Here is an 18343-nt window from a genome sequence, read left to right on the forward strand (position 1 = left end):
GCAGGGGTGAATAAACAGGCACCTTTGTCCAAACAAATCACATATAGGAAACCACCACAGCCTTATTACGCAGCCTCTCAAAATGTGTGAATGTAAACTATATAAATGCATTTTATAAAAAGACACTGAGGAATTCAGGAAGGAAAAGTACCAAAATCATTTTAGTGATCACTAAATTTAGGATTTGGGGTTTTTAGGTGATGTATAGTTTCCTCATTATACATATCTGTGTGCTACCTGGGCTAATATTAGAATGATAAAATTAGAATGGTTGCTTTTCCAGAGAATGTTCTGAGGGGCCAATGCCTGGTCCTGTCAGCAGTTGGGGCAGGGGCTGGTGACATCGAGGCAGGCCACCTGACCCTAATGCACACCTTCTCCCTCTGACCTTCCAGGATATCATCGAGGGGGGCAACCTGCGCATCCCACTCCAGGAACTGCACCAGATGATCCTGACTCCCATCAAGGCCTACAGCTCCCCGAGCACCACCCCTGAGGCGCGCCGCCAGGAGCCCCGGGCCCCACACCCACCCTCGCTGATGGGCCCCGAGAACCAGAGCCCCGACTGCAAAGAGAGTGCTGTGGCCACTGGCGCCACGGCAACCACCTCAGGAGGGGCCAGCGGTGGGCTCCAGCCACACCAGCTGAGCAGCTGTGATGGGGAGCTGGCTGTCGCCCCCCTGCCGGAGGGGGATCTCCCCGGGCAGTTCACACGTGTCATGGGGAAAGGTAGACCTCGATTCTCCCACCTCCCCCTTTTCTTCTGTTAATATCATTACCCAGAACTACCTGTTCCCAAGGGGCTCCCCCTGCATGCAGATCCATTGTCTGCCAAAGGAGAAGTCAATAGCCCATTTTACAGATGAGGAAAGTATAGTTCAGAGGTTAAGTTAGTTGGATCTGAACTCCAACCTCCCTGACTACCCTCACCATAGGCCTCTTCCTTAACCCTTACCCTGTCTGCTTTCTCTCTCACATCCCCACACCAGGAGTGTGCCCTGGGCCTCCTAGGAGAGTGCTAGGGCTAACATCAGCCCTCACCCGGGACCATGCAAGGCATGGGGCTGTGCGTGCATACGTGTGCCTGTGCCTGTGCATGTGCGTAAGTGCGTGCATGTCTGTAGGGTCAGCCAGAATGCACCCGTGGTCCTTTCTGCCTGGATAACCTGTGACTCAGGCCCCTATGCACTTATCCTTGGAACATATTTGTGTTTATGGGACGTTTCACAAGAAATCTTGATTATTTTAAAATTGTAGTAAATTCCAGTACTTTTCCTTTGGGAAGGGGAAACAGTTTTTTTCTTTTTTATTGTGCAATATTTCAGGACATTTTAAAGAATCAAGTTTTTACCCAAAGACATGGACACCTGAGCCTTAGAGGAACTGAGCCCCATCGTCCATGACATAACACATTTAAATCCATAGAAATCTGGTTCAGTGTAAAACATTTAAATCCATAGAAATCTGTTTCAGTGGCCATGACTTTTACCATCCTCAGAGCTGAACTGTCAGTATCTTGATGGGTTCAGCATCCCCCACACCCAAGTGGGTTCTTTGTGGTGTTGGATTAATGTAACATGTGGCCATGGTTAGCTGAGTATGTGGAGCATCCCCACTCCCCTATGATGAGGTCCATGGTGTGCTTAACCCTCAGGAGACCTCCTCTGACATGACTTCTTAAAGTTTAAATGCTTCCAAATATTATCATAAAGAAGTAAACTCATGCTCAACATTAAAAAAATGGTGGAAAGTGACAAATAGACACCTCACACTGAGCTCTGTTATCTCTCCACCTCTCCCTCCACCCAGAGGTAACCACTAAGAACAGGTTTGGAATATCCCTTCAGAAGCTTTGTGATCATATACAAGCTCATGAGTATCCTATTTTACACACAAACAGATCTAGTTTACCTGTTTTTCTGCTTTTTTCTCACATTAGTACTTGCAAATATTTCTGTCAATACAGATATCACCTCCGTTCTTTTTTAGGGTTGCATACTATTCCGTGGTGTGGGAAAATCATCCTTTATGTAACAGGGTCCCAGTAAATAGACACTGAGATGGTTTCCAAGTTCTTATTTTTTAAATGTCATAGTGAAAATCCATATGCAAAGACAGTTTATTTTCTTACATTGTTTGTCTTAGTACAATAGTTGATTTCTCTGCTCGTGTGTAGTCCCCATAAATCTCCCATTACCACATCACCGTGAACCATCACCATAGTATCTAGTGCTCTTCCCTCCCCTATTTTGACCCATCTCCCTCCCCCTCCCCTGCAATAAGTCTCAGAACTATAGTTTGCCTGCAAGTATTGTGTGTCTCTTTTTTTTTTCTGACCCTTTGTTCGGACTGCCTATATTCCTCCTATAAGTGGAACCATCTGCTATTTTTTTTCTCCTTCTGACTTATTTCACTGAGCATAATCCCTTCTAGTTCTACCCATGTTGCTGCAAATGGCATGAGTTTATCTTTTTTTGATTGCTGAATAGTATTCCATTGTGTATGTATATATGTATATATACAACTTCTTGATCCAGTCATCTGTTTTGGGGTATTTAGGTTGTGTCCATGTCTCAGCTATTGTAAATAGTGCTGCAGTAAACATAGGCATGCAAGTTTCTGCAAAGACACAATTTAAATGTGATTGTGTTACAGACTGGTTATTTAGGATTGGCAAGAGACAAGAATCATGGTGACCAGGGTTCAAGCTTGACTACTTGAGTGCAATTGTTCATGTTCATATTGACATCTTTTATCCATCCATTCCCACCGTAGCCTTCTAAACACCACTGTCCACCACCACTATCAAAGCAGAGCCTCTTTGCCTCTATGGTGGGCATGGAATGGGCCACACTTAGAGGGCCATGGGAAATCCAGAGAGAGTGTGTACCCTATCCGTAGACTAGCTCCACTCCATCTGCTTAGCATTTACTGGAGTGTGCCGGTGAACCTGTGTATGTACAAATGTGTGTGTCACTTTGAGAAACAACCCTCCAAGTGACTGACTAGCAGGCTTCCCGCTCATGTGTGCCCACATGACTCAGGTTCCAAAAGAGGTGCCAGCCTCACTCTTGTAAATAAGGTGTGCAGTTCATTCATAAATTTAGGGAGGCTGCTTTCTGATAATATCCATGGTCTTTGATGCCTCTGAACTCCCTCTCAAAAGGAACATCTTTCAAACACAGAACTTGGGACACTGCTGTGTTCTTCCTCTCACAGAGTGTCTGTCTCAGGCGGGAATGCAGAAAGCTTAATATAGAATGGTATGACTGGAATTAACCAAAGGGGCTCCTTGAGGCACCGGCTCCTGTGGTGACCAAAACTTTGACTTCAGTGGAATGAAGAGCCTCCTGGCCTTTTTTATGAACCTTGCGTAAAGCCACAGGCACACATACCTCTCAAAATATTGGTCCTGAAAGGAAATCAGAGGCAGATCTCAGAGGCTGTAGAATATGTGTGTGCATTTTTCTAATTCATCTTTTTTTTTTTTTTTTAATTCACAGTGTGCACACAGCTTTTGGTCTCCAGACCTGATGAGGAAAATATAAGTTCCTATTTACAGCTCATAGACAAGTGTCTAATTCATGAGGTAAGTAGAGACAGGTTTCATAAAACTGTTTTTCTCTTTGCTTAGAAATGGTTCTCAGAGTTTCTGTGATATGATCATTTTGGTCTCTAACAGCTTGTTTTTGAGGGGTGGATGGTCATTAATAATAACTCAGGCAGAACTGGGCTATGGTGACTTCAAACCTAAATACAATTGTGTATTACTCTGGTGTCTAAAGATTCGTCTACACTGAGCTCTGATGTGAGGGCAAATGCCTGGAGAAGCTTGAGACTCCGGAAGAATCTCTGAGTGACCGAGCATAGGGTGGTTGACCAGCCACCTGGCCCTGGGTGTTTTCAAGTCTTTTTAAAATTTTGTGTTGGAACATACTACCTTCTGACTCAGAGAAACTTGAGAGGGAGGAGAGGGTTTGCAAAAAGCAAAAGGAATAATGTGTGTTTGTGTGTGTGTTGTGTGTGGTTTGATGGCTGCTCTGCTGTGTTTTGATTTGTGATTTTTATAGGAATTGTATTTAGCATTTAGCCATATGTCCTTTTGAAGAAGGACGGAGGCAGCTGGAGCTGTGCCCACCAGACTCTCAGAGCTCTAAGCACACTCTTCATGGAGAGCCAGGCAGGTGGTGGGCACGGCTGCCCTGAGGAGCCTGCAGGGTCAGGAATTGTGCTTCAGATCCAGGATTCCATGCCCACCAAACTCTCCACCTCGCCCCCCAGCAAGAGACAAGGTCTAGGCTTTAAAAACCTTAGGACTGGATAAATCGAGAGGACTGAGGTCTTTTTGTGGGATTCTGTTATGAGATTAAGATGTTAAAGGCCTCCAAGTTCCTCACCATTGCCATGTTGGTGGCCAGAACCCTGGGATCCAGAGGGTCCCCAGGAAGGGACCCCAGCACAGAGATCTGGTCTCTTACCTACCCTCCCAGCTGCCACACTGCCATGCCTGCTGTTCTGGGCCCTCCACCCTTCTGTGGCCTGACTCCATGCACCCTCAAGCACAAGTGTATAGTCCCCACGGGTTTCTGTGCAGCCACTCCTCCCCTCCAAACCCTGTGATTTCCTTTCCCAGCAGCACGAATTCTTGTGTGCCCCTCCCCACTCCATCCATACACCCTCCCCTAGTTCCAATTCTGATACTGCTTGCTTTGGACACCTCAAAGATTGCAGAGAGGGCAAGAACATATTGGTTCCATAGATATGTATTAAGTACCTAGGCCATGCCTGGCTGTTTCCAGTGTGAGGGTAGTGGCTGAGACAAAAGGAAAACAGGTCATCACATGATAAAGCCTCAAATGAGGCCATCCTGGCATCCCACGGAGCCTAGAGGAGTGGTAGACATGTAGCCCAGAGCCCAAAACAGGGCATTTCTTCAAAGAAGGACTCTCTGCCGGCTGAGAATGGAATGGCGAGCTCTGCTGTCTCAGTGGTGGAGTTTTGGGAAGAAAAGAAGGCGGAAGAGCAGTGCTCCTGGCAGAGTGCTGCATCTGAGGGCTCTGGCAGGGAGAGGAGTTTGGGCAGCTTCAGGGGACTGGCAGGGGCTCAGAAAGGAAACTTGTTTCGCCTCCCATGCCCACTATCACATCGAGCCTTTAATGTGTAGAAAGACTGACCTTCCACCTTACCTCAAGTTCACTGAGCCCGTGAGACAAAAGGATCCCCCCAGCAGCCTCCCTTGAATGCTGAACAGCCTGTGCTCCTTGATTTCCTGCTACCGTGTATCCTTCTCTCTGGACACCCCAACTCTCCTTCTTGTTTCTGCACCTTTTTCCTCCCTGGCATCCCCAAGTGAGTCAGTCCAAAGGGGGTACTGTGTAGACTCCTCTTCTGCTGGCAAGAGGCCTTGATTGCTGGAAAGGGACCTCTCACATTGGGAGTCACAGCAGAAAGGAGCTTGTGTTTGCTTACCAGAATTTACACAGGATGGAGGGGTCTGCACTCTGCTTTGGAAGGGAAAATGTTCAAAACTTGTTATTATTATTTTAGTTCGAGAAAGAGGAAACACATTTGAATTAATTTTCCACAGCCTCAGGCTATTCTCTGTGGGCAGAACACACCCTCTCTGTGAGGCCCCGTTGAGGCACATAGTTTCCATCCTAGATGAAGGTTAGCCTGGGCTCACAGAGACAGGCCTCCCTTTCACAGCCCGAAAGTGCTAGTCTTTATCCAACTGGAAAGGGAGGGTATTGACAAAGCCAAGACACCATCTTTCTTCCCCTCAGGAGCATAGCTACTGAGTCCCCGGAGTAGTGAAAGACAGGACAGTTCCGAATTTTATTTCTGAGACGAACCACTCCGTCTCCTAAACCATAATCCCAGGCTTCTTGCCTCCTCAGCATCTTGAGGTTCTGGAAAGATGAACTCTCACCCCCTTTTTGAGCCTTTCAATGCAGACACACAAGCTATAGGACACATTTCAGCCATCTTCCACCAGACAGACTTATTAGTCTGGGCCTGACAGGAACAGACAACACGGAAGTGACTGGCTGGCTGTGTCTGGGCAATCTGGAGTGTGGAATCTTCCTTCTTCTCCAGTCCCTGCAGAAGCATCTGCCAACCCAACTCAGAGCTACCAGTGGTGGGGGCTGAGGTAGGTACCAGCCAGGGCAGAGTTTCCACAGAGGAGCGCTCCTTTGTAGGCACACACAAGAGCCTGCTTTCAGAAATCCCCCAGAGCCTACCATGACCCAACTACGCTCCATGCCTCCCAGCGGCAACTTCCGAGACTAAGAAGACAAGCCCACAAACAGCACTGCCAACGGGTGCCTGCTCTGAACCTCAACCAGGAAATAAATGAGCCTGATAGGCAGGTGTAGCAGCAGGAAGGCCACAGGGCAGGTTCTCTAATGACCCAAACAGAAGAAGTAAGAAGGAGTCCTAGAGCCCTCAGTGACTTTTGCAGACTTTTATTGAGATTTTCCAGGTACACGGCAGGCAGGGGTGCCGGGGGGCTGGCAGTCCTAGCCTCCAGGAATCTTCACTCTTTTCTGGGTTCTCCGGTGTTCACTCGTGGCCTTTAGCTTCTCTTTTGCTCTCGTTCTCTCTGCTTCCTCTGCTCACGTCCCCGTGACGCCGCCATTATAAGTCCAGTCTTAGCCCAGGTGAATCCCATCTACCTATGCCCACACCCTACTCCAGGTGCCCACCATCAGGCATGCATTCAGGACCGCAAGGATCCATCATCAATCATAATGGCGGGAGGGCAGAAAAACCTGATTTTTTTTTTTTACCTTACCCTACAGCAGGGTTTGAGTGAAGGAGCTGACTTCTCTGAGGGTATATAAATATTTGCATCATCTTGGATGCCCTTCACCTCCACAGGAGATGTCGTGGTGACCTGGTGCCCTTGAAGCACTTCACACATCTGTAAATGGAGCCATTTACTCCTTTGTCACTTGGAAAACTCAGGCTGTTGTCTTTCAGGCTGACTCCTGAGGATCTTGATTTGTAGTTTTAGGGACCTAAAGTAATTTGTTGAGGCTAAAGGTGATTGTGAATGGCAAACTCAACAAACGTCCACATCCCACCACCACAATGCTGGTCTGTGCAACCCCAAACCTGGGCTGCGTGGCTTCGAGCAGCACATGTAGAGCTGTTACTAAGATCATGCACGTTCTAAGTGTTCTGAATACTTTTCACCTGTTAACTCATTTAGTCCTTGTAGCTTCCCTTGGAGGGAGATGGTATTAGCCTCAGCTTTCAAAATAAATTGAGTGTCTGGTAGAGGTACTGGCATAACTGTATGCAGGGATTCAAGCCCTGCTCTTATCTATCCAGGGCTTTCCTCTCCCACCTTGGGCTGGACTCTTTCGCTCCAAATCATCTTGATCAGCACGCCTATAGCTTGTGTCCTCACTCAACATTTGACTGGATGAGCTCATCAAAAGCAGGCTTTGTCCATCCCTTTAGTAGTTGAACAGAAATGCTGCCTTTGCAGTTTCCCAAGGTACTCACTGCAGGTAGCACTCAGCCATTGCAACCAACAAATGAAATTGCCAGAGGAAAACCAGGTCTTCACATATGAGCCATGAGACTATGCCGCCTCACAACTTACTGGGGGTATGCACCTCTGTCTATAATAGGGCACTGAGCCCCTGAATCCCTGGGCAGCATCACCCTTCTTGGTTACTGAATGTCCTTAAGGGCATCTATCTGGTTAAGGTCATCCAGAAGGCAGGGATTTGCAGTTCAATTGAACTTTTTCACAATATGATTAATATCTTTTTGCTTTTGTTCACCTAGCTCTCCTGTGTTTAGGTCCTTAAAGATTAAATGTTGTCAGGAGAAAGTTAAGCTGTCATTTTTCTTTGTTTAAGAAGTGTGTCCTTTATGGGAAATAGCCAGTGTTATGCTAAGTAATTGTTTCTTGCTGCTTAAAAGATTCCATGCCTATTGACAACTACTGGGGTACGTTATCTGGATCACTGTTACTGCTAATCAGTCAAATCTGTTAGATCTTCCGCAACTGTGGACTGCAAGGTGTAGGCATTTGGAAAGGATTCCTGTATTGGGTGTATGGCCCTCACCATTTAGAACACCCTAAGTCCATGCTCTGCTTACAGCAGCTCCATGAAGACACATACGACGAACCCATCCCCCTGAAGCCCCAGACCTATTAAATTGGGCTATAGGTATCTAAGAAGGAATCCAGGAATCTGCATTTTAACAGCCTCTGTGGGTGCTTCTAACATATCATTTCAGAGCCCCAGGAACTCACAGCCCCTGCAAGGTCCCTTTCCAGGCTTTGCTGAGTTACAAAGTCCATACACACAATGACACATAATATAGATGAGAATGTTTTATGTTTTTATGTTAGCAAAACATCCCCTAACACCAATTTTACTAGAAAAAACTTGGGAAGGCATCAACTCTACCCATTTTCCTAAACAAAACAGTTTTGGGCAGGATTGGTGCACTGGGACTTTTGAAAGGCATGTACCCTGTAACTGGAGATTTCTCAGCAAAGCCCTGTGACACAGAGATGCAACTCCATTGTCTGAAGCCTTGGAGATCCTGCACAATGACCACACTCATCAAGCAGATTGATTTTTGGAGTGGCTTAGCATTTCCTTTGATTATGAAAATGCAGGGGGCCTGCAAAAGCCAGAGTATTCAACAATCAATTTTGCAATTCATTCTTGGTTAATAAATAGAGTCCAGAGTGGAGTCAGGAGGAAGGGAGGTGGGTATGGCTCTGCCAGAACGCAGGCAAAATGAGGGCTGTTCAAAAGCTTCATGCATATATCTTAGCAGGCATATCCCGTGTCAAATAACTCGAATTTTCAGTACAGGCAGCTCCCAAATAAGACTGATTGCTCTTTGGACTAGGTTGGAAACAGGTGAAGAAAAGGCAACTGTAGGGACTCCAGTGTTTCCCCCTATTAATTGCATGTTTCTCCCTCTAATGTCAGACTGCGTCACCCATTAAGAAGTCCCATTTGTTTTTGCAGGCATTTACAGAGACACAGAAAAAAAGATTGTTGTCATGGAAACAGCAGGTGCAGAAGCTCTTTCGGTCTTTCCCTCGGAAAACCCTCCTAGACATATCAGGATATCGACAGCAAAGAAAGTATGTTGGGATTTCATTTTTTGTAATTCACAGTGGTTCCCTGGTGCCTTGCTTCCAGCCTGGGTTCCTGGGGCAGAACAAGAGGAGGGCATTGTTCTGCCCATGGGGACGCCCTGCAGACAGTTCCAGATAGCATTCCTTAAACAGGTGGGCTTGGGGGAAAACTAGAGAGAAAGCATTCCCAGAGGAAGAGCTGAATAGGATCAGTTAGAACTCAGTTTACACTGTCAAAATGATGCTATTATTCAAGCTGGGCACCAAGGGGACAGTGGGTGTGATGTCATGAGTGCCAGCACAACACTTGGTTTATAGCAAAAGGGGGTCCAGAGAGGACAAAAATGGTTTTTTCTATCAGCACCTTGAGTGTTAGTGTAATTTTTTTTCCTCCCCTCTAGCTGCAGACAAGCTAATTATAGTTGGTGGCAGGGTGAAGAGCCCAGTGCTAGGTCTATTTTGGTCTGAGGTGCCATCTAAGCGTGGAGCAGCACCATTCTTGATTTCTCATAGTACTTCAGCTTCTTGGATGCAGTTAAAAATAAGCCTAGTTGTACTTTAGAACCCCATTACCTTAATCTGGTTTTAAATTGAGGATCCAGTTGCATATGAAAGGTGAATTACAGTTACAATCTGGAGGAGGAATTAAGGAGAGGGGTGGAGGTAAGCCATGAACAATGACGGGTGTGTTGAGGGAGATGAGAGAATGATGCCAACTTCCTCAAAAATCAACATTCTATTTTATGTTTTTAAACATGAGCAGATAAGTACTAATTTTTCACTTGCACCTAAAAAGTTCTGATTCCTTTCTCATTGCATATATAGAAGCTCCGTGTTGTTAAACTATCTGGCATTTATTTGCATAAGTATGTCTTAAAACACCACTGTTTGATATTATTTAAGGGAGAGAAGGCCAATTGGAATTTGTGAAAAGCCTTCATTAAAGATTAATGTAAAAATTGAAGTGTTAAGATTCTCTAGCATATATAATGCTGTTATTTATTAAACATTTAGCACTTTCCATGTGCCAAGTAGTATCCAAGCACTTTGAGAATATTAATACACTTAATTCTTGCAACAACCATATGAGATAGGAATGCTATAGTTAACGCCGATTCACAGAGGAGTTGGTAGGTCACGCCATCCAGGATTTGGGCCACACAGGCCGTTGCGGCTTCAGTATCAGAGCCTTTAAACCCCTGTAGATGCCAATAGCTCTTGTGGCTTCTGGCTGATGTGGGGAGAAGATGATTAGGCAGAGCAACATCCTTTATTGCCAGCTCCCTGGCCCCAAACTTTCTGGAGCTGCCCACCCAGGCGGGCTCCTGGATCATATCTGCACCCAGAGGATACCTGAAGACCCAGCTTGTTCCTCAGTCTCCTCCCCTGAGGGCTGCTCTCTCCTACAGCGCTCTCTTTGTAAGTGCAACAGCACTTCTCCAAGTTATGTATCTCCAGACATCTCTTGCAATATCAGTTTCTTCAGGAGGACAAATTGCAAGAGGAAGAAGGAATTCAGAGTGAAGATGAAGATAAGGCTTTTATCTTTGATACTCCTTCCAAAAGTGCCATCCCCTGCCGGTATGACTGTTTAGTCCTTGGGTTAGCATGCCACCAAGGGGTACCCCTGAGGTCCCCAAGCTTGCATGCCCTAACAGGCCATCCAGAAACACAAAGACAAAGCATACTCTTAGTGTGAAAGAACTTTAATAGGATTATTGTGCTTAGAGAAGTGAAGCGAGTATAATGGTTCCCAATAAAACACCCAGTTACCCATCCCCTCATGGGTAAATGCCCAGCCAATCAGGGTTGGCCTGAAGCAGGGCTTGCTGAGGCCCAAAAGCCTGCTGCAAGTCCAAGGTACCTTCTGATGGAGAATCATAGAAAAGGGGAAGAAGGGGCAGGGCAAGTCTGGGATGAAAGGAACAAAATCAAAGTACAGATCAAGGTGACAGTTGCCATTGTTAGCCTCCCCACCAGTCTCTACCAAGTGTCTCTACATGTCACTCCTTCACGTGTCTCCTCCAAGTCCCCCAAGTCCCTGATGCAAATCCAAAACCAAGAAGCAAGGACCCCTCTCTATGTCTCTCTCATCTGAGTCCACCTGCCTTCTGTGTTATGTAAGTTCACCTGGCCACTCAGCTCCGCCCCCTAGTTCCCAGTAGCAAGCCCATGGCAGCTGCCTGTAAATGGGGGTGGGGAACACGTTAGCTCTGCCTTTTATGGAGATGACTCTATTGCACTTGGTCTGCACCAGTTCCCTTAGCAGAGTGGAGAGGTAGGAAAGTAACCTTGACCTCTCTAGAATGTTAACTAACGCTTGAATTGGTTTACCCAAGGAGTGTCAGATTAAGAGGCCTGGTGGACCTCTTTTTATTGATTAGATAAAAATGATTCTAATCATTGATTGTGGATGTTCGATTAGAAGTTGCTAGAAAGTAATTTGTTCTCATAAGTATTACCTCTGGTATCTTTTTATGCTATTAATTTGCTTTGAAGATCCATTTCTCTAATAATACAAAGGTAACTGCAGCTCAGCCCCTGCTTGAATTATCACAAATCCCAAATTAATTGGTTCTTACTAATGTTATTTTATCAGTCTTTTCATGCATTTCAATGTAATGAAATCAGTTGGTTAGATTTAGGAAGGCGGAAAGAAAGACACAGATGGGCAGAACAACAAAATGAGAAATGAAAACTTATTTTAGTCACTTTGTTCCCATTAATTATTTCATTAAACCTAGTTATCTTAAGTAACCTAAGCATTCACTCTGGTTTCTAGCAATAGCAACCTTCAACATGTCTGGCTTTGGTACAATAACCACTGACCCACAGAACAGTAACACCATCATTAGAAAACAGTCAAATTCTCCCCTTAATCCAAAGGATCCCCCAAATATTCTTGGCACTGCCAGCTGAGTACAGCTCAGCCCTATGAGCCCTGAATTTAGGAGACCCTAGCATCCAATTCTCCAGTGACTAAGTGTCTCGTAACAGAACTCTCTGCCCACATTACACAGCTTGAAAAATACAGCTTTGCCTTCCTGGAAGCACAAATCATTTTAGCATCACTCATTGACTGCAGTAGTTTGCATATGAAATAACTTTTAAAACATCCAACCCAAAAAGAAAATGATCAAAAAAGCTATCCACACTAAATAAGGAAAAGTCTTAGAAAAATACTGAATCATCTACCAGGTGGCCAAAATCTCAGTCCAAAAACCAAAGGACTAATTTCCATAGTTTTAAAAAAAACACCCACCACATGCTCCTTGTCTCCACCTATCACGTATCTGGGATTGTCCTTCCTCCAAAGGAGGGCCCTCGGGCCCCATGGGATGAATTCTACCCTTTCTGGCCTTCCAACCAAAAGTGTTTAATCTTAGTGAAAAGAAGGAAGAGGGGCGAGAAAAGGGAAAGAGGATGAGATATCCATCAAGAGACCTCATATCCTCTTTCTCATCTACCACATGTGGCTGAGCCTCTGACTGGAACCTGGAACTCTTCCCTTGGCCACAAAAGCCTGGAATTGGAATGACACAAGCCCAGAAATTAATTGCATTCACCATGGACTTTTCTTCCCTGCCACACTTCCTCCTTAGGAAATTTAGGAATTCTGGGGAGAAGAGAAAGCTTTTCTGAGGTCTACTGTGGCGTAGTCTTACGAGCCCCTCTCCCACAACTCTCATTTTCTCTGGAAATGATTGTTTTGCATCGTGTCACACACACACACACACACACACACACACACACACACACACACACACCCGCCTCGCCCCCCCTTCACCCCCCCAGCTGGTTAAACTACGTCAGCCTGTCTCCCCGAGTCTCCTCACAGGCTTAGCACCAGCCTCCCTTTGCAGCTGGGAAAGGAAGTCTGTTCCATCTTGTGGCTGTTGGGGGTAAAGCAATCTGACTGCAACCAATGAATGACTAAAGCTGACTCCTCTTGGAAAGAATGTGCCGGTTCCTGAAACCCTGCTGCCTGCTGTGTGCCCTCCCAGAACCTGAGGCATGTCCGAGAGGACGAGTTCTTCTGCGCTGAGATCACCAGACCAATGGGAGCACCGTGTCTGAGTAGGGGCCAGGGCCCAGCAGCCTTCATGCGGGGACCCCTGGGAGGCACGTGGTCCCCTGGTCTTCAGCAGGGAAGGCCTGTGGCAAGGCAGCAGCGTGCTGGGTCCAGAGAGCCCACAGACCCTGTCTGGGTTCTCATATCCTCCTCTCAAGCCAGGGGTCAGAAGCCCAGATGTGGGGCAGTTCTACTTGGAGAGGGATCGAATTGCTTGTTCCTTCAGCCTACATGTATGGTGCCAAAAATTGGATTCAGGCCTGGAATGTGCAGAATTGACAAGGACAGCACTGGCCTTTCCTCCTGGGGTTCACATCCACATAGGGCTGAGAGGCCACTCTGTCCAAGTCTGTCGCACAGACAATAGAAACAGACAATACGGTGAGGAGGGAGCACAGATCCGGGGTCTGGGCCTTCCTGGCTGTGTCGGACATAGAGGGCCAGTGCTCTGGGACCCAACATGGAAGAGTGTGCTGGCTCACCTTCTGCCCTCACACCCCAGCGCTGCCCCTTGCTGGCTGTGTGACTTTAGAGAAGTGGTTAAGCTCTCTGTTGTACTGCTGAAGTTGTAAAAGGGAATGGAGCTCCTACTTTATAGGATTGTTGTGAGGACTGAATTGATGTAAACATCCCAGCATGGTGCCTGTGATATTAGCCTTTAGGTGTTAGCTGTGCTCTTAATTACAGCTCTTTCCTGACATAGAACACACACCCCAATAGGCCTCATAACTGTGAAAATGCAAGTGGACCCGGGGTTGGGAAGAGTCCAGGGTGACTGAGGGGCTCTCATTTTCTCTCTTGGCTCTCACAGTCGCGGCTTTGGGCAGTCCAACTCACTCCCGACGGCCGGCTCTGTGGGCGGCGGCATGGGCAGACGGAACCCACGCCAGTACCAGATCCCCTCTCGGAATGTCCCTTCTGCCCGGCTTGGCCTCTTGGGCACCAGTGGATTCGTCAGCTCCACCCAGCGTAACACCACAGCCAACCCCACCATCATGAAACAGGGAAGACAGGTTTGTTCTGCCCCAGGGGTGAAGGTGACCAGCCAAGCCCAGGGCCCCCAGGCTTCTAGCCTCCACCCACCCCACCCCCCATGACTCTAAGGTAAAGGAAGAGACCAGAGAGGGTTTAAACTGAGGGACAGTGGTCTACATGCCTCAAAGGTAACCGGCATCCTGGCACTATATCTCTGGCAGACAAAGCAAGGCCATGGCTCTACCTGGTCTCATAGGTTTAAGATGCCCCATGAGTTGCTTCTAACCCCTGGGGTCTTTAGAAAGAAAGGCAAGTCCTATTTCTTACTTGCCTTTATCTTTGACCTGCCCCAGCAGACCTCACCAGCTCCACATCTGGCTTCCTGAAGAACATGAGCAGCTAAGGATCTTCCTTAGTTTTCTTATCATGGCAGATAGCTCCTCTGTCATGGTCCAGCTGTGGAGGAGAATCCACAGGAAGGAGTCTGACAGAGTCTGCCGGAGGGAGTGTTGGGACATTCTCAGGCAAAGTCCAAGCTGCTCAAAAGCTCTCTACTGTGCCATTCACAGCTGGCCTCCATCCCATAGCATCTAACCTCTCCAGCCCCGGCCCCCACCCCAGCCAATGGTTTGTATGGGACTCTCAGGCTGGTGCTGGAATTGGAGGGACTCAAGTGGATCCAGGGTTCTGGTCCTGAGACATCAAAGATGACAGATGGGCCTAAACACAGGAAAAAGCTCCAGACTAGACGGGCAGGATTCACTTCCAGGAGACTCAGCATGGGGTGTGAGAAAGCCCCCCTTTCTGTCCGTGGTTGGCACCTGGAAGTCACTGCTAAGACACCCGCATGGTAATAAGCACACAAGCTGAATTGTGTCAGCTCATTGCCAGCTGAGAGGCTCTTTTTTCTCCCCTTACTTTGTAGTAAATTGTCAGAATCTCAAAAAGAAAATCAAATGAGAACCCTGAAATAGTTTGTGCTCTTCGCAGCAAACGTTTATAGAACTTCCTCATTTCCTAGAAAAGTGACGGGAAAAGCAATAGCAACAACAGGGACAAAATGAGTTGTGGAGTAAGTGTGGGAGAAAGGTGTCCAGATTAAGTTGAGGGCTTGAGTGAGGCCCAGAGCTGAGGGGGATGGGAGGTAAAGAAAATGAATGGCATCTAAAGCCCTCTCCTTAAATACACAAATAAGTACCCAGGCCTATGAGCTCATTTCCAGAAGTTAGCATTTACTCCTGAATTCTGGCTGGCTGGCGGCCCTTCTTCCCCCACCCAAGGGCCTCGAGACTGACAGCTTCCCATTCCCTGTTTCTCACTAGAACCTCTGGTTTGCCAACCCCGGGGGCAGCAACAGCATGCCAAGCCGCACCCACAGCTCAGTCCAGAGGACCCGCTCGCTGCCCGTGCACACTTCTCCACAGAATATGCTGATGTTCCAGCAGCCAGGTAGGGCCCAAGCCTGAGCTCTCACTCACTGCCTTCTCCCCTTGACACAGCGGGGAGCCAGGGTGCCAAAATAGATGCCCCAATGACCACGGGTTCCTTTAAGCTTCAAGAAGCCTTTCTGTCTTTAAGCAGCGCCTCGCCAGCATGACCAGCAGATGACTGGCTGGGAGCTGGCACGGGGAGCCCTGGAGTTGGTTGTGATCTGACAGGGATTTTTTTTTTTTTAAAGATTTATTTATTTATTTATACAAGCACTGGGTACAGTCAGAAGCGCAGGAGGGTGAGAGAATTCACCAGAGCCAGAGGCAAAAGGACAGAAGTACACTGCTGAGGGGAGCAGCGGGAGGCAGGAGAGGTCTGCGCGCCATGTGGGACCCTCGCCCAGGGGCCGGAGATCAAACCGGCGCTGCAGAGGCTGCGGGCAGCTTCGCAACCCAGCGCTCAACCGCTGCGCCACCGGGGAGGCCCAGACAGGGATATTTTTGATAATATTTCTAGATTGCTTGAACCAGAGGTATTTCCTGAAGGGCTGGAGTGGGGGTGAGGGAGGGGTTCCATGTGTGGAGTGTGTGTGTGTATGTATGTGGGGTCATGTGTGGGGAGATGTGTGGATAACAAGACAAAGAGAAGACTCGATGGTGTTGACCCTGGGAGACCCACCCTGGTTTGGATTGCCGAGCACATGAGACTTATGGACAGGCATCTTCCCTTTACTCTGTAAAAAAGCAACTTGGTCACTTCAAGTCGATTTCCACTTCTCCGAGCCTCCTCAATCAATGGCCACAACTAAGCACAGCCAATACTTTATCCCTTTCTCTATATGGACAGTGACTTCTTAGATTCCACAAGTAATGCCAAGCCACGCAAGCCGTTAAACTCCTACTGAGATGACACTCCAGGCAGGCAAACCAGGCGTGTGATGTCCCTTTGGGCAGTTCCCTCCACCCCTCCCCCTGCACAGTGGATATGCCCTGTACCGTCTTGTAGAGCTTCAGAAGTGTCACTGTGTCCATGGGTGGGCAAGGAAGTTTCTTGAAATTGAAGCTGAGCTACAGGGAACAGCGGGTGGAAAGAGGAGGGTGGGGTTGCTGGCAGAGGAATAAAGGTGCAATGTACCGAGTGCTGGTGAGTCCCACTGCTGTGGCAGGCCACAGGGTCAGGCGGCAGTCGTGAAGTGCGGAGTAAAGAGTAAGAGAGCCATGGTCAGCCGTGGGTGTGGCTTTGAATCCAAGGCCAAGGATCTGGGACTCTGGCTATTATCAGTGGGGCATCTGTGGGAGATTTTGAGCAGGGGGTCAGGCAGGGCTATGAAAGGAGGGATAATAGGGAGGCACCCTAGAGGTGGGAGACCACTGAAGAGGAAGAGGAGCAGGAGCAGGAGGAGGACAGCGACAGGACAGAGCTTCCACCACTGGGTAAGGGGTGTCAGGGGAGGAAGGGACTTCCACATGATTCAGATGCTCATTAAAGTTGCTTTGTAGTTTCTAGAACTCCCTTTCATTTATCACTGTTTTAAAGCTCCTCATCTCTTCTTTCAATACTTGTAGGTATTTTTTTCCTGGGAAGAAATACTTAATAGAACTTGGGGGTTGTGACGGTGTTTAGTCCCTTCCTCTGTCAGTGGTCCTGTGTGACCGTGGGAGGCCAGCTCAGAGGAAAAGGATAGGGAAGGATAGGCTGGCAGCCTCACGGGGCTGCCTTCTGGGGATCGCGTCCTTCCCTTGATAAAACCACGTGCATACTACCCTTGGCACCAGACGGCCCAGAGGTAAGATGGATAAGGCGGCAACTTACATGGCAGCATCTCACGGTGTGACATCGCTGTCACTGTACTTAGCAAACCTCTGCTAAGTTCCAGCTCATGATTGGAATTCTTCCTCTGTTAGCATGGTGCATACCCAAGGCAGAGAGCTCTTGGCTGTTATCATTCATTCCCTCCTTAGTGTCAGTGAGTTGCAAATTCCTTCCAGAGAACTGCCTTAGAAAGAGTTGGGGGAAAGGGAGAATGCCCTTGGGCTCTGGAGCTACTAGTGGAACAGAAGGGGCTGCTATGTGAGGCAGAGACCAGAAGAGGGACCCACTTTGAGCACTTGAGAAGCCTTTGCTCCCTGCCTTCTAATATGCCGAGACAAACAGCTCTGCTCAGCACTGGCAGATAGGGGTAAGGGGGGGCCGATCAATGAATCAGTCCTATCACAGCCAGTAGCCTAGGTGGGCCCATGACCTCTGCCAGCCTCCAGCAGTCAAATGCTCAGAGATCAGCTTGGGGCAAGATGGTACAATGTTGTCATGTACCATATACTATTTGTCACTTTTTATGAAAGTGTGGGTCACAGAGGATTTCCACAGCACACACCTTCTGCAGGTCTAGGATGTTTAAGAAGCCACCAGAGAAAAGCTGCCTTCCCCATACAACTCCTATTTCTCTGCTGCCCACCTTGACTAGCTCAGCAGCGACCAGCCTGCCCTCCACCTGGGCCCACACTGATTTTGTTTGCCACCCTTTTACTCCTTAGTTTCCACCCTCCCTCTGTCCCCCTTTCTTTCTTAGTCCTCTTCTCATGGGCTCCTACTTTTCTGTCCCTTCCCAGTGAGACCTATCTTTCCAGATTTCTCTCCTCCAAGCAACTCACTTAACCAGACTAAAACCCTTCTATTTATTTAACAGAGCAGCCACAGCTGTCATTGGTAAATTGAAGTTCTAAAGTTTTTTCCTAGAATAC

The 18343-nt window shown here is 47.7% G+C and overlaps 1 protein-coding gene across 5 annotated transcripts in view; it reads left to right on the forward strand.

Moving 5' to 3' along the window:
- Positions 1-18343, forward strand: part of SAMD4A (sterile alpha motif domain containing 4A) — a 204355-nt gene that overhangs the window by 176764 nt on the left and 9248 nt on the right. For all 5 annotated transcript variants that reach the window (XM_054690487.1, XM_054690493.1, XM_037503373.2 and 2 more), the window contains 5 exons: positions 396-729; positions 3504-3589; positions 9012-9130; positions 14008-14209; positions 15494-15620. In XM_054690487.1, the coding sequence (XP_054546462.1) occupies positions 396-729; positions 3504-3589; positions 9012-9130; positions 14008-14209; positions 15494-15620 (868 nt within the window). The remainder of the gene's footprint in view (positions 1-395; positions 730-3503; positions 3590-9011; positions 9131-14007; positions 14210-15493; positions 15621-18343) is intronic.

This window comes from Talpa occidentalis, unplaced genomic scaffold (assembly GCF_014898055.3).
Source record: "Talpa occidentalis isolate TD23 unplaced genomic scaffold, MPIMG_talOcc4v2.1 talOcc4.11, whole genome shotgun sequence".
Taxonomy (NCBI): Eukaryota; Metazoa; Chordata; class Mammalia; order Eulipotyphla; family Talpidae; genus Talpa; species Talpa occidentalis.